Here is a 15,915-nt window from a genome sequence, read left to right as displayed (position 1 = left end):
AGGAGGTGGTGTGGAGGGGCAGGCAATGGGGCTTGATTCCTGCCCCTTGCTCCCCTACACCTTGCCTTCTGCCACCTGTCCACCCCTACCCACTTGCCTCCCTGCCCCTCCCCCCACAGCCTTGGGTCTCATTTCCCCTCATCTCCCCTCTGCCCCACCACTTACTCTTACTCCAGAACTGACTCCGGCTCCAACTCCAGGAAGCTCCATCCCCACTTCAGCTCAGGGCACGTAGCATGCGTTTACTCCAGCCCCATAGCATCCTCATCAGCAACATAGCAGCTCAGGCCCCGACCATCACCCCGCTGCTACAGGGCTGGATGGGGGGATGGAGGAAACACATGCTCCGTGCCCCGGGCTGGAGCCTGCCAGAGGCAGAACTGGAGCAAGGGTAAGTGGCAGGGGGCATAGGCGGCTATCAGGGTGAGGGGAGATGGGAGAAGAGGCAACAGGGGAGGTGGGGAGGCCCAAAGCTGCAAGGGGGTGGCAGAGGCAGTTGGGGAGGAAAGGAAGCAAAAGGCAGAATAGGGGCAGGCAGCAGCTGTGGCTCCAGGCCCAACCCCAGGCCGGGGCTGGAGCTACAGCAGCTGCCTGCCCCCTGCTGCCTTTTGGGATCCAAGATGCTAAATGGGGAAAAAAAACCTTGTCTTGGATTCGAGTAACCACAGTACTTAACACCAGCTGGAGATACTCCTCCCATGAAAAGTACTAACTTTGCTACGATACAAAGGCACTTAGCCTATGTTTTACTGCTTGAACACACAGGACTGGTATTCTTAATTGCAGTTAACGCATCTTAAGTATAACATGCGCTAGCCCTAGCCCTTGCAGCTGCGCTTAGCTTGGGACCTTTTGAAATTGGACAAAGGTAGTTCTGCACTGCCCCAATCACTTGAGCATCAGTGAGCCAATATAAACCCTTGTATAAATGAACATAATTCTTCCCTTGTGGTTATTATGCTCTCTAGGGATTGCTGATATGTCCTGCAGCACAGCCATGCCCCAATGTATCCTTGCCCCAGGGGACAGAGTGAACCAGGAAACAGCACTGTGCTGACTATGCTGCATCCCTTGAGTATCAGACCTCTACCCATGAAAACATAGTGCTCCTTAGTGTGAAGTGAGGCTGCTGATGTGGAGAACAGGCAGCCCACAGATCTTCCGCAAGACAAATTGTCTCCCTCTGAAAGCCGGGGTTAGTGCTGAGACCAGCCCATACAGTCTCACAGCAGAATAAGGATCATCTGCTGTCAGGTGTTCTTTCTGCTTGGCTGGTGAGGCAGTTCCCCATAGTAATGCAAAATAGTCAGCTTTCTACTTGTAGCAGTGCTACTGGGGGTGGTGGGCAGAGCAGAGTAAAAACTGTGTGGTTCCTAGAGAGGGAAAGAACAGGAGGAAGACAAAGAGAGGAAAGGAGAAAAGGCAGAGAAAAGATAAGGACTGAGAGAGAAAGGGGAGGAAGAGAGTTGGTTGGTAAGACAAGCTTGCATCTGTAAAGTCTGTTCTGGACAAAATGCTACAGTAAAAAGAACAGTTTCTACAGTGAAAAAAACCCATCCAGCCTGTAACTTCTGCAAACTCCAGCCTTTGACCTCTGGTGCTGGGCTCAGGCCAAAGACTAGCCTGGGTCACTCTGTTGCCTGTAGGGACAGAATGGGCATGATTTGCCGCAGAACAGTGCTGCAGGTAGCAAAAGATGTCCTGTGCACCCAGGCCTGCTTGTGAGGCTTCCCAGCTGCCCCTGGGGGCTACGTAGCAAGGACTTGACTTTCTATTTGCGGTGCAGCTTTTGAGAGTCACTCTTCTGTGTGTTACCTGGGGCTCTCCTAAGCCAAACATATCTCACTGAAATGATTGAGCTCAGCTACAGGCAACTTGGCCCCTCTGAGGCTAGAAATGCCTCAAGAAAAAATATTAACGTGATGTAGCTGTGATGGTCCAGGAGATATGCGAGAGGCAAGAATTTTTGTGGGTGATATTTTTATTGGACTAATGAATGGCTGAGGTAGACAAGCTTTTGGGTATTACAGCACCCTTCCTTGTGTCTCTGGAACGGGGGGGAAATGCTGTATTGTAGAAAGATTGAAGCTTGTTCTTTAGTAATTTAACCATGACAGTTGTAAATAAAACAGCAGTATCTCTCGGGCCTGAGCAACTGAAATTCAGTCAACTCAAGGAGGCTTGTAAGGTGTCAGAGACTTGGATGTAACTGAATGGACAAATCTTTGCGGGATCACTGTTGCCTTGTTCATGAGTCCCAAAACAGGACTTTCAGGCCTTGATTTTGAAAAGGGATAAGCATGTGGATAAGAATGATGAACCTATCATGCTGGGAACCCAGGTGTGCTAGTAAAGAGGTGATGGAGCTATCAAATGCTGCAGCCAGCCAAGGTACATCTGCATCTCCATATGCTTACAGTTGGAAAACAGAACGCTAAGGAAGGTATTCGCTTTTTCTGAGTGCCAAGGATGTCCTATTTAACATGGTAGCTGAAATGACAGGCCGTTGATAGGCACTTGAAGTAGGAAAAGTCCTGCTCAGATTAACAGAACACACCATTAGTAATGGTGAAAAGGAAAACCATTCCAAAGGGAACTTGCAGGGGACCTTGGCCAGCTCCTTAAAAATGCCCAACTCATTTAGCAACCTATGTCTCCTTTCCAAAAGTGAATAATGTACCCCACAACCTGTTGACCATCAGTGAGTTTCAGACTCCCAAGTGACCAAGGGTATCATTTAAAAAAATGCTTTAGTTACTTAGCTGCCTAAGTCCTCTTGAAGGCCAGTGAAAATGTTACTTGGTTGCTTTTGAAAAGGTTGCAGTCTAAGAAAAGCTCTCAACTTAAAAGGGGTCCCAGGTGGTGCTCACCACCTTATGTAATTAGATGGTAAAGACAGATTAAACCAATTATAGCAATTGAAAGTGGGAAGACTTAATGCATTTCTAACTGATTTGTTGTTCACTGTTTTCTATGTCTTTTCTACCCTGCTGAGAGCAGAAACTAAACTGTGGTAATTTAGCAACTGTGTCATTCCAGTATAAATTGCCCTTATTTAGTTTCACTTACTGTGAGTTAGAAGCAGACATATGAAATGGTTACAGCAAATCAGCTGACCTACTTGTGAGGTCAGCTCTCCTCACCTTCCTTTTTAAAGTGGCATTATTGTTTCAACTGTCTACAGCTAGAATGGAGAACATCTTGACAATGTGATTCCACTTTCAGAATTGATGCTATTGACTTTGTGCACTTTGCAAATTTTTTTACTATGAAATTGGATTGTTGAGGTCCGCTTTCTAGCAAGCTTTAGGAAACAAAGAGAGGAAGAAAATTTAACACCTGGTTTTACCTTTTCTGCAACAAAAGGTCTTATGTGTTTCCTGTATTCTGGTGTCAGGGCATATGTTTGGCTTGTTGCTTGTGTGCATGTGTTCTCCTTGAAAGTTTTGTGGTTAGCATTGTGGGCCTTAAACAGGCTTGGTGAGAGAGGCCTGGATGTGACTTCTGGCCTTGTGAACAGATTCAGGAGTTAGTCTCCCAGTGGTTAATCCCTCCCTGCTTGTTAGTGAGGGGTTAAGCTGAGCAGTGTAGAAGCCAGTTCCTCGGTAAACAGGAGCAGCAAACTGGGGAAGTTGTGGAGAGGATTATGTGATGCCTTCCCCCATAGTATAGTTGTGTTCAACACTTGTGTGGAACAGTAGTTGTAGCCATCATGGATGTGCCATTTTCTTTCCTGCCTGAAGCCTCAAGGCGTTTTCTGTATCCGAGGTACAGGTTGGTAGTGATGCTAGAAGAACAAGTACTAACAATGCAGAGCATCAGAGGCTGAGGGACCTTTGGAAAACAGTATCTGAGGAACATCAACATCTCAGCTTCAAGAAAAAATAGACTTGATGACTAGGGAAGCAGAGATAGTGGATAGCGAATAGGTTTCATGGTGAGTAACCAGCAGAGAGGTAAAAGGACCAGCTGGAACTCCACGGAGCTGGAAGCAGAGAAGGATCTGCAGGCCAGTAAACAATGAGAGAGAAGAGGATCGGGGGGAGTTCAGCACATTCAGAAATATCCAATTCTTATCATATTCTCAGCGTGGAAATTGCAAGAGAAGTCTCTGAAGATGCAGCTGGTCAAATGGAACGGAGAGTTTTGTGGGATATACCAGAGCGTGGCTGCACAGCTCAGTCTAACAGATTATCAATTTATCAGCCATGTCAAGAAAGAGATCTCCAAGCATCCAAATAAGGTGGACCATTTTTGTGGTGTGTCCCATGTTCAAAAGAATGGTAGGAGTGTACTGCAGGGGTGCACAGACAACAGGATGGTGCACTGTCTTCCTGAATTCAAAATATGAGAGATGACTCTCAAACTGGATAGGTTACTGAAGTCAGTGGGCAAGGTCCTGCTGGTGACAGTGTATATCAGCACTAACAGTATAGCTTTATGGGATATCTGTCACATTGGAGATGGGTTCAGAGAATTAAGAAACAGTTTGAATTAGGGGAAGGTTAGAGTGGTTTTCTCAGAAATATTCCTTTTCCTATGAGCAGAAGACAGGAGATTCTGGAAATGAACAGCTAAGTAGGAAAGTGGTACCTGGTTCAGGGGTTTGGTTTTGTGGAATATTGGGCCATTTTCTATGAAGAGAGCGAGCTTTACAGTTTGGATTATTTTCACTTCAATAGAAAGGAACCCAGTCCAGTAGGAGACAGAACTGTTTAAATCAGCATGTCCAGAAACTCTGCATGGAAAGGTTTTAGAAGAGCTGGCCAAGAAGCCTTTTGTAACATTACAGATGATTGTTTTTTGTCATTAATGCTCATGAAGTTCCGAAGGACTGGAAGAAAACTAATGTGGCCATATTTATAAAGTATTTATAGAATGGCCTCTGCAATGATAAGCCCATTAGCCTGGCATCAATCCTGGAAAAATAATGGAGGACTCGATTAATAAAAGGACTCGATACAAAAATGAGAAGGAAATATAATTTATGCCGGTCAAGATTAATTTAAGGAGAATAGATCTTGTCAAGCTAGTTTGATATCATTTTGATGAGACAAATGTAGCTGTACAAGTGTAGCTGTAGTATTGACACTTAGGCTTCATAAAGCATTTGAGTTAGTACTGCACAACATTTCATCTAAGAAACTAGAACGTGCCACATACTGTATGGGTTAAATCTGGCTAACTGAGAGGTAGCAAAATATGCTTGCAAATTATTAAAAAGTGCAAATATAGTAAGAACTCCTCAAGTAGGCGTGCTTCTTGCGGTTCTTGGCACTATGTTATTTCATGTGTTTTGTCAGTTATCTGGAGGAAATCATCAAATCATTACTGATGATGTTTGCTAATGATGCAGGAATTGGAGAATAAAGACCAGGGCCGGTCACTGGTGCGGGTTGAGCTGGTTTGCTCAGTAAGTTAGACACTATCAAACAATAAGTCTTTCAGCTTCTTTGAATGTAAGGCCATACATCTAAGAACAAAGAATGTGGCTCATACTTACAGGGTTGGGGTGGGGGCTGTAGTACTATTGTAGGAAGCAGTGACTCTGAAGAGGACTTGGTGACCATAGCAGATTATCAGGCAGATATGAGCTCCTAAAGGGATCCTATGACTAATACGATCCTTGGATGTAAAAATGGGAATTGTTGTTTGGGGAATAGGAAGGTTACGTTGTTCATGTATTCAGTGCTGGCGTGATCACTACTGAAAGACTTCAGTTCTGGTGCCAATTCAAGATCCATATTAACAAATTGATGAGGGTTCAGAGAAGAGCTACATGAATGATTTATGGACTTCATGACGAGAGATTCAAAGAGTTCAATCTATTTCATTGATAAAAGGCAGGATTAAGAGATGATTTCATCACAGAGTATATGGCTAAACCTAACTTTGAACCATTTTAAAGGGGGAAGGAGGCTGGCACTTGGAGTGAGCTTCAGTATTACACTGTAACTGCTGTGGCTACATGCTCCTGTAACAGGGCAAGTCAGCTACATCATTTTAGCTTTAATTGTGAATGAAACAGAGTTAAAGAGCCAAGGACCTTGCTACAGTTGTACCATTATAGGAGCATGCAGCTGTAACAGTTGTTTTCTAACAACCTATACCAGTATCATCTGCCATAGTTATGGACAGATGGTACAAATAATATTTTAAATTCCTACAAAGGAACAGAATTTATAGAGGACTCAAGCAAAAGGACTAGAAACAATGTGCAAATATTTAACCATGTGAAGAATTAACAAGGTTTGAAGTGGATTCTCCATCCCTGGAAGTTTTAAATGCTAGATTTGATCTTTTTCAAACAGAAATGCTCTCGTTCAATCACAGCTGCTGGACTTGATGTAGAAACTAATTCAGAGAAGCCCTATGGCCTGTGTTGTGCAGGCGGTCTATTCAGATGGTCCCGGCTTTCCTTAAAATCTGTCTATGAGTTTTGCCTTTTAGAATCTGCATTTGATTTTAAATCCATTTTACAATATCACCTCAATCTCCCTTCTCTAGGATATTGTTTCTAGGGCAGGCCAGCCCAGTGTTTTGTATGCACTGCCTGATCAGTACCCTTGAAAATTAACTAAGCCATGCTCTCTGCCAGGCTGGAGAGCAGGAAGGCGCTCTGCCAGCTGGCTGGGATCCCTTCTGTCATGCTGAACTGGCACATATTGGGCAAAGAGGAGCCATCTGCCTTTTTAACATAGAGAGGCAGCTCATGGTCTCTGCAGGTTGCTCTCCATCTTGAGCCCTGTGCTAGGTAAGACCCTGTGATCTCCGAGCTGCCCCCTGGTCAACAGTGTAAGGAGGGTAGACTTAAGCCCACATGCTTGAGATCCCAGAAGCCCATTCCCTTTCCACGGGGCCCAGCCCTCTGTCACTGATACCGTTTCCATTGTCTCTCCCATCAGGTGGCAGCAGTCTGCTAAGTCGTCGGGTTTGTCAAGCAACTTGCAGCCATCGGGTGCCAAAGCCGATGCTCTCAGGGAAGAGATGGAGGAAGCAGCGAACAGAGTGGAGATTTGCAGGGTACCTCTTGCTCTCTCTTATCTCACAGCAGCACAGCCTGCAAATGCTCTGGTATCTCTCCTTGCGAACAGGGGAAGTTTAGTAGGGGTCAGGATCCTGGGGAATCTGGCACTTAAATGTTCAGACCTTTGCCAGCAAGCAGGGAGTTGACACATGTCAGTGATACCAAGGGATGTGTGCTGCTCCCAGCATCCCTGGTCTCAGGCACCAGCATGAGAAGACGTTTGGCCTCAGTCTCCCTCACTTACTGCTGCCAGGACAAGAAGCTGCCTCAGGGAAAGGAGGCCTGTCTTGTTCATCCACGTGCAGCTCCAGAGCCTATCGTTCACTACTTTGTTCAGCCTGGGGAGATCCCCTCCCACAGCCTGCTCCTGGAGCACCATTAACTTGTTTTCACAGTCTTCAGATACCCACTCCTGACCCCACTCTGCTATCCCTGTATGGCGTGGAGAATCTCCTGCCTGCTCTCACCTCCCTCAGCCTGGGGAGTCGCTCCCTGATCCCTTCCCCTCCTCCGTTTCTTCCCTCCATAGTGCACACAGCCTGGGTATGGGAAGGAGTAGTCTCCTCCTCACATGCAGGCATAGATGCTGGGATGAACTCCAGAGCAGCTTCTGCCCTGGTTGTTAGCAGTACGTCCAGGCTGCTGTAACAGCACAATTCTGAGCTGTAGCAGTGCAACATGTTGCTTTGTCAGAGTCCTCAGAGGTAATCAGTCTTTTTTCTCTTGAGTTTTAGTTGATAAGTCAGTAAAGGCAAATGGAAGTCAAAGACCTGAGAAGAGAAGGTCTTTTTACCCCTCTGCTTCATTCCTATCCTAACTCTCCTGGCAGTGTTTGCAGATAAAAAGCAAACTATTCCTGGTGCCCTCCATCCTTGGGGGTGTGGCAGGAGACGGGTGCAAAATTCAGTGCTAGTGTGAACCCCAATATATTACTGAGGGAGAGGAGGTACAGCCTAGCCCAGTGAGGGCCAACTTTTTTTAGACAAGGTATCACAAATTAGCTCTGCACCTTCCCAGAATGCCACTCCTATCTCCTTCCCCTGCCCAATCTGCTGCTCTGTTTTCTGCTCCCTTCCCTGTGCTCCCTTCCATATGTGCTGCTTTGCTTTCTGCTTCCTGCTCTGTCTGCCACTGTGTTGCATGTTCCCCCCCTGATCTGCCATGTGCCACACATGGAGGCTGCCCTTGCCATTTGTGGCAAACATGACACAGAGGTGGTCACCCGTGGTTTAGAGGCAAAGGCTCAGGAGTGAACATTATTAGATCCAAGGCCCAGTGTCTGCTTTGCACAAACTGAATGCAAGACTGGCTTGACCACTTCCCTGTTCTGTGATTCTATTTCAGTATCTTGAAATTGTGGATAGTGATGCTCAAATGTTGCTTCCCAGCAAGATATGGGGCTTGGTTTGTTATTTTGGAACATTAGGTGTGTTGAAAGGGGAAGCAATGTTGTCCAGGGAATGTAGTGCTGGACAGGGACTCAGAACACCTGCTTTTTGCTCCTGGCTCTGCTAATAGTTGATCCGGGGCTTATCACCTTACCCCCCTGTTTCTTCCCTCAGTCTCTCCATTTCTAAAATGGGGATACTGGTCCCTACCTCATTCCCACACCACTTTGATATGTACTAATGAGCGGTACAAAATAAGAGCTAGGTATCATTTTTCTTGTAAATTGGTTTGTAATCCTTGAACAGAGTAAAGGGTGCTTCAGAAGCTCAGAGGATCAATATATACCTTTTGAGTGTAAGAGTTAAAAATATTAAGTTTAAGAAGCTTTTAACACCCACGCAAGTCAGAGCTTGTGAGCATTTCTCAGAATCTGGCCATTTTATTTCAATGCTGAAATGGAAACCAGGCTGTCTTCATTTTGGTCCTACAAAAGCACATACCAGCTCAGGTGGTGGAAGAGGTGTGACTGTGTATATTCAGTAATTCCAAACTAGCCTAAAGAGCTATTACAACAGAACTGCCATTTGCTACATGCATACTTTTATTTGTATAGGAGAGGTGATCAAAATGTATATATCTTTAAAAAGTACTCATGAGCAGTGTCACCGCTTTCAGTTGTTTACTTAAAAAAGGGGGGATATCTTTCTTTTTTCTGAGGGTCTAAAATGTAAATAGGAAACTCTGAAAGTTGACAGACTTAAGTTGAATAGACATGTGGCTCTGCATGTCAACTTACATTGTAAACTTTTCTTTTTGATCAGTAGTTTTGCTTTAACTGTGCACCCCCTCCCCCCCAAGAATTACATAATAAGTCACTGAAACTGTGTCAATGTGCCCTAGGGTCTGGGAGTAAAGCCTTATAATTAACATAAACTATGAAGAAGTCTTACTGATGAATTCTGTCCACTGGTTTTTGCAATAATGTGCTATATATATAGTGAAAAAGACAAATGGGGGGAGGCAGGGAGAAAAAGGAATTAACTTTTTTTTGATAGTTTAGGCTATATGTAATCCTTCCCTTAGGGAGCATGGAGCATTTGACTGACCAGTTGCAGCTTCTAACAAGCCTGCTTAGTATGAAGTTGTTGTGAGCCATTGGCTAATTATAAGCTCCACATAGGGATTGTCTGTGTGCGTGCATGCATGTATGTGACCGTGAGAGAGAATGAAACCTTGCACAACCAAGTAAAGTATATACTAATTGGTTTGGAATATGTTCAGTATCCAGGGCAAATATAGAAATGATTGCTGCACAGAGAATACAGCTTTCCATCAGAGTCTTTTGTGCATGGATCCATTTTTTCTTTTTCCCCAGAGCTCTTGTGGTGTGGAGTCATTTTACTTTATCCGTATAAAGTTGCTGTTTTGAGATAAATTATGGCTTTTGTCAAAACAGACACCACATGTGTTTTCATACTCTTTGCATGCTTAATGCTGATTTTGCACATGAGAGTTTAGCTTTATTCCAAAGTTTATTTCTTTAAAGCAGGGTTGTAAACAGTCAGTGGCTTTATTCTGGCCCAGCCTATCTGACTGTGTATGTAGTTGTGTTAGAGGTCAGTGACTTACATGAATGTAGGAAGAGGATCAGGATTCATGTTACTTGCATGCTTTCCTGAATTAATATGGTCATAGTCCTAATCTTGCACGCTAACTTATTACCAGGAGTAGCCCCACTGAGATCAATATTTAGGGTAAACACGTGCATAAGTGTTTGCAAAATTGGGATCCCTGAGTGGAATTACTGAATATATGTGAAAACAGTGACTTCTCAATACTTTCCTGTAGTCGAGCAATGCATTTGTCTGTTTGATCTACCTGTCTATGCATTGCACTTTGCATGAGTCAGAGGAGAGCTGCCATTAATCAAGCAAGGGAGTACAAGGGCTGTTCCTGATTATCCCTAATGCATATCAGTAATGGTTTGCTTACATTGTCCATTCTCACATGGCCAGTTTCCACCCCCCTAGCTCATGTCTGCATCTGAATGCATGTGTTATTTTGTTCAGGATTTTTGTGCATCTTTCCTGAAGCCAAAAGGCCACATGGGTCTGGGGGCAAAGCCTTATCATGCTTGTTATGAACATGGTTTGAAATGTGTCATTTGTTGATGCCATGTTTCTAGTTTCTTGCTGGCATAGATATCTAAGAACTTATTAAAAATAGTCTCTGCAATACCTGATATCAACTTGGGCAATGGCCTTCTCCATGTGAGATCTACGGGGCTTCCCTTATAGGGCATGTGTTGGGAAGGACAGCATCTTACAGAGCAACTGAAAGGCACTTGTCCCTTTTCTGTTCTCAAGATATTAGAGGCTTAGAGGCCAAGATAGCAGGGTTTGTATTGGTTGACATTCTGTGTGAGAAGTAAAAATAATAAAAATAACAAATCTTTTGCTCAGAGTTAGGCAGAGTTTGAGCAGATGCTCTTCAAGATTCCCACCCACAGCTCTGCCAATGTATCTTTATCCTGCTGTTCCAGGCCTGGTTCCCCTGGCCACACCAGTATGCATTATCCTTGACCTACAGCCCTCGCCTCACTCCACCTGATGTCTTGGGCTTCTGCCAAAGCACTGCCACCAGCACCCAAGCAGAGACTGACTCTTGTGCTGACTTACCCCACTTCGTAACGTGGACAGAAGGAAAGACAATTCCACATCAGCCCTTTCTAAAGAACCCTCAGATTCCATTTGCAACCCACAGTCAGTACAGAGTTTAATCCACGTATCCAGGGATGAATGGTTCTCCATTCTGTCATCTACAAGAGACTCTGAAATTCATTCTTTTATAAGGAATTCCAGTAAAATACCATATAACTAACCCATCCTTTTCCCTTTGTAAGGTTACCTATCCTTTCCTGAGAGAAACCTCCCTACAAGTCAAAATTGGATTTTTTCTCAAAAGAAGGCTGTTTCTAGCTCCATCTTCTCCACCTCCTATTTATACTTCCATTACCCTTCTGTCTGCACATCCATCTTCACCATGACTTTCGCCATCATTATGTCCATCTCAGTCTCTGCGTTCATCTCTTGTCTCCCCATCCTGCCTCTATGCCCGTGATTCTCAACCAGGGTGCTGGGGTACCCTGGGGTGCTGCGAGAGCCTTTGAAGGGTGCTGCAGGAAGTGTGAGGAGATAAGCAGATAAAGGCAGGCTCAGGCTTCAGGTAGGAGAAAATAAGCAGATAAGGGCAGGCTCGGGCGCTCCCTGCCTGGCTGCCCCCCTACCCTTATTGTGTGTTTCCTCTGCAAGGAGGTAAGCTCTGTAATACATAAATTAATTTTTAAAATGGGATGCCACTTAATTCACAGAAGGTATGGAGTGCTTTGAGTAATGGGGTGCCTTGAGTCTGAAGAGGTTGAGCACCACTGCTCTATACCTTAATGCTCCATCATGCTCTCTGGTTCCATCTGTCTCCATCTCTGTGTCCCGCAAACATTCACTTCCACTTTCTGTTTGTTTCTTTAGGTGGACAAAGCTTAAAGCATGGAGGCATGGTCAGAATACCTGTTGCCTAGATCATTTGGTTAATATTCACATATTATTTTCTCCATTAAAAAAAAAATCACATTTAACCATAGCAAAGCAATAAAAGTGTTCTTTATGGCATTTTTTCACACGTTTTATATTTACAAGGTAGAATTGTTTGAAAATTATAAAAATGTGACAATAAGACAATCAAACTGCTTTCTTCCTCTTCCAAGGCCAACAAGGGCCACATACAGGGCACCACTGACCATCCTAAGATTGCCAATTGGAGAGGCTCAGATGCTGAGCTGTTGAAGGTATATTTCTGATGGTAGCATTAGCTCCTTCATGGGGGTGGGTCTACATTTCTATGGGATACAGGTTCTACCTATTGCTGACCTTTGGGGGGGTTGGGGTTGGTCTTTGATCATTTTAAACTTGGGGAGATGGGAATATACTCCCAGAAATGAGGTGAAAGTAGACCAGTAACTATTGTACATGCTTCCCAGAAGTGCAGGCCTGTCAATTATAGCCCAATCTGGACCTGCAACCCTATCACCCACTTCTGCTATTCCCATACTCCTGGCTTTCTCATGAGCAGAGGCTCACAGCTGTTATAAATTTTGGATGTAATCAGGGATATGACCCCCAGTAAGACAAACCACTTTTACTTGTGCCTCCACAAGGACTTGAACACAGACCTCCATAGACGAAGGGGCAAGTTTCCCAAACAGCTATGCTGTCTAACCCTGCTTTCCTTCCTTTCCATGCAGTGAAATTGCTGGATCTCTTTTTGTCATTTCTCTAGAGAAAAGCCTCTAATAAATTGATTTTGAAATCCCCATTAAAAGTGACACTGAAGGATGGTTTTTATCTAAGCTACATCTTTAATAGAGTTGGCACCTAACTAGGACCTACAAAGCTCTTTACACGCTGGCATGTGCCAGATAGGCAGTTGTGTATATAGATAGATACATGCACATCCAGATGTAGGTCTTACACATGCAGTCATAATGTAGTGGGGGGCTGCATAATACACATAGGCTTTTGTGTAGACTTACCATGTGACCTCAGAGCAGGGCAAGATTAGCAGTGAAATGGGTACTGAGGACTGTGTAGGTGACATGCAGATGCTAATGTGCTCTTTTAGAATTATCAACAGTTGATTGATCAGGAAGAAGGCTACCAGGTATTTCAGATGACATTAGATGGGTCAGTCCTGCATCGGTCTCAAGTGTGCCACTGGGCCAAATTCTGACCAGTGTACCTGCCATGGAATTCAGTGGGATTGTCCCCAGTTGCAGCACGTCTGAGCCTGGGCCACCATGTCTTTTACCATAAAAAAACAACCTTCTTTCAGAAACCAAAAGGGGGGGGGCAGGGAATTACCAACTTACCAGCACCTCAGATCTCTGAATTGCTGTTCAAGGCAAAATTCTCATCTTCAGTAGGCAGCATGAGCAGGATTCTCAGACCAGGGTGCTGCAAGATCCTTGGGTCTCCTGGTGTGTTTGGAATTATCATTGAAGCAAAATGGTGAGGTTTAGATCTGACTTGTGGGTCTAACAGGGAGCATCTTGCCCTGGAAAAGGTATTTTTGTTTCAGTTCTCCAAATCCTGGAGCCTCCCCTTCTCAGCCTCATACCAGTAACAAAAGCTAAATCACAAAGATTCACTGAAGTCAGATCTTTGGTTTGTTTGGTTTTTTTGCCCCACCTTTCTTTTAGTGCCCCCATTACCAGCAGTCAGGATCAAATACAGCAAAAGGTTTGTATTGTTCCCAGGTGACCTTTCAAAATGGGACGTGATCTCAGTAGTGTGTACAAGCACCTCTGATCATGCGTTAACCATTCTGCCTGGAAATAATGATGTCTAATGATGAGAGTGGCTGTTTTGTGCGACTTACCTCTTGCTCATTTTGTGCTCTCCACAGGACCAGCTCTCAGCTGACATGTACAATTTTGTGGCCAAAGAAATAGACTATGCAAACTACTTTGAAACTGTAAGTCCAAAGCAGGCATATATGCCTTTCTTTGTTTATATTGTTTCCTTTTGCATGGTGCCCTATTAGAATAATAATCAATTCCTAGCTGGGATGCTCCCTCCTATCACTTCTACCACTACCAAAAATCCTACCCATTTCCACAGTAGGATGTAATATGTCTTTTGTCTTTTCCCCAGTTAATAGAAGTGCAAGCAGAATACCATAGGAAGTCATTAGCACTTTTACAGAACGTGTTGCCTCAGATAAAAGCACAGCAGGGTGAGTGTACAGCGTTCTTCTTTCTTTGCTGCATGCTGAGTTAAGGGGGAGGATCAGAGTTTTGTTGCCAGGTGACTAGGGCAAAAGTCATGATGATGCAGTCCCCTTGTTCTGCATTACATTATCATCCATGGGGTGGTGAGAACGTTCCCATTCCTCTGAAGCATCAGGTCTTGTTCACCACTGCAGGCAGGATCGGAGTATAACAGGACAGGGGTTCCAGCGTACTGCTGGAGAATGGGCCTCCACTTAGTAGGAAAGCCACCATTTTATATGTTGGGATTTGGCTGCCACAGTCAGGATCAGTTTTCCTCACCATCGTGCTCAAAACAGGTTAACTGGGCAGTAAGTTCCCTACCGTGTTCCCAAATTACTGGTTTCATTCACACACGAATCCCTCCCAAACCTCCTGCCCTGAGATGGCTGTCTTTACCGTGAACCATCAAAACCTATTCACCTTCTGTTCTTTCACTGTGCCCAAGTCAATCAACTGCACCCCAGCAAAGAGTCAGCCACCATCCCCTAGCTACAACTGACCCCTCTCCCACTATAGTAAATCAGTCCTGCATGCTGTCTCGTTCCAGCAACTCAGTTTCTTTTTCCCCCCAGAAAAAAAAATTACATTGCTCTGTTTCTCCTTCCCGTGAGATCGATTTCCCAGACACATTCAAATGAGCCTTCCCCACTGGAACTTAGTTTTCTCTCGCACGCAGAGCTGTGTGACTAGAGCTGCCAGGAAACGTCCATCCTTAAGTGCTAACGCACATTATATATAGGGTGCGCCGTGCATTAGGCCAGTGCGAAGCGGCTAGTGTTTGCTTCGGATTCAGCCAGTCTGGGGGACAGTGATTCGATTTGGTGATTTGAATCACTGTCCCAAATTGATTTGGCCGAATCTCTGAATCAGCCAGGCCCATCCCCTGCCCACTCTCCCAGCCTGGCAATGGCTGCCCTGTCCACCCCAGCTCCCAGCACTTGGGAAAAAAAACAAGCCCCAACTCAGCAGGTGCTGCCGGGCGGGGGGTGATCCCCCTGCCCCATGCTGCATGGGGGGCTCTGCACAAGCCCCCCAATGCTCCCCCCCACTGTCCTAGTCCCCCATGGCTGCTCCGCCTACCCCAGCTCCAGCCCTTTAAGGAAAAAAAAAGCCCGAAACATCCTTTACTCACCGGTTCCTGCCTCGTGTAGGGGCAGTCTCTGCTGCCCTGCACTGCGTGGGGGGCTGTGCATGAGCCTCCCGAAGCCCTGAGGCTGCTGCAGGAGCTGGTGATCCTGTGGGATTTTTTTTTTCTTAAAGGGCCAGACCCGGGGTGGGCAGGGCAGCCATGGGGGTGGTGTCAGGGGGTCTGGGGGAGCAGGCAGGGGATGGGGCCTGGCAGGGGTCCCCTGACTTACCAGCTCCGAGTCCAGCTGCAGCTCCCTGCTGCAGCAGGTGGGGACTGCCCGAATCATCGAAGCTCTCCAAATCTTTTCTGAAGATTCGGAGAGCTTTGAATCGATTCGGACCATTTTATTGGTCCCCTGATTTGATTTGGATTTGGAGATTTGGCCACCAAATCAGGCCAAATCTCCTCCAAACCGAATCACCACGTGAAGCTTAGTCCAACTTAGTCTAGGCCTAGCCTAGGCCTTCTCCTGTTTGCAAATCCCCCTGAGGTCCTGCTCCTTCATGCTGCTTGGATTACCCCAGTTTGTCTCCACCTTTTGTT

The 15,915-nt window shown here is 45.4% G+C and overlaps 1 protein-coding gene across 11 annotated transcripts in view; it reads left to right on the top strand.

Moving 5' to 3' along the window:
* The window catches only part of ARHGAP44 (Rho GTPase activating protein 44), a 111,111-nt gene that overhangs the window by 42,080 nt on the left and 53,116 nt on the right, over positions 1–15,915 (top strand). For 7 of the 11 annotated variants that reach the window (XM_019502201.1, XM_019502230.1, XM_019502224.1 and 4 more), the window contains exons 6-9: positions 6,906–7,023; positions 12,180–12,260; positions 13,877–13,945; positions 14,125–14,206. In XM_019502201.1, the coding sequence (XP_019357746.1) occupies positions 6,906–7,023; positions 12,180–12,260; positions 13,877–13,945; positions 14,125–14,206 (350 nt within the window). The remainder of the gene's footprint in view (positions 1–6,905; positions 7,024–12,179; positions 12,261–13,876; positions 13,946–14,124; positions 14,207–15,915) is intronic. The other 4 variants (XM_019502209.1, XM_019502205.1, XM_019502258.1 and 1 more) reach the window with 1 other exon arrangement.

This window comes from Gavialis gangeticus, unplaced genomic scaffold, assembly GCF_001723915.1.
Source record: "Gavialis gangeticus isolate Ggan-Ray unplaced genomic scaffold, GavGan_comp1, whole genome shotgun sequence".
Classification (NCBI taxonomy): domain Eukaryota; kingdom Metazoa; phylum Chordata; order Crocodylia; family Gavialidae; genus Gavialis; species Gavialis gangeticus.
This window is presented reverse-complemented; position numbering and strand designations above follow the sequence as displayed.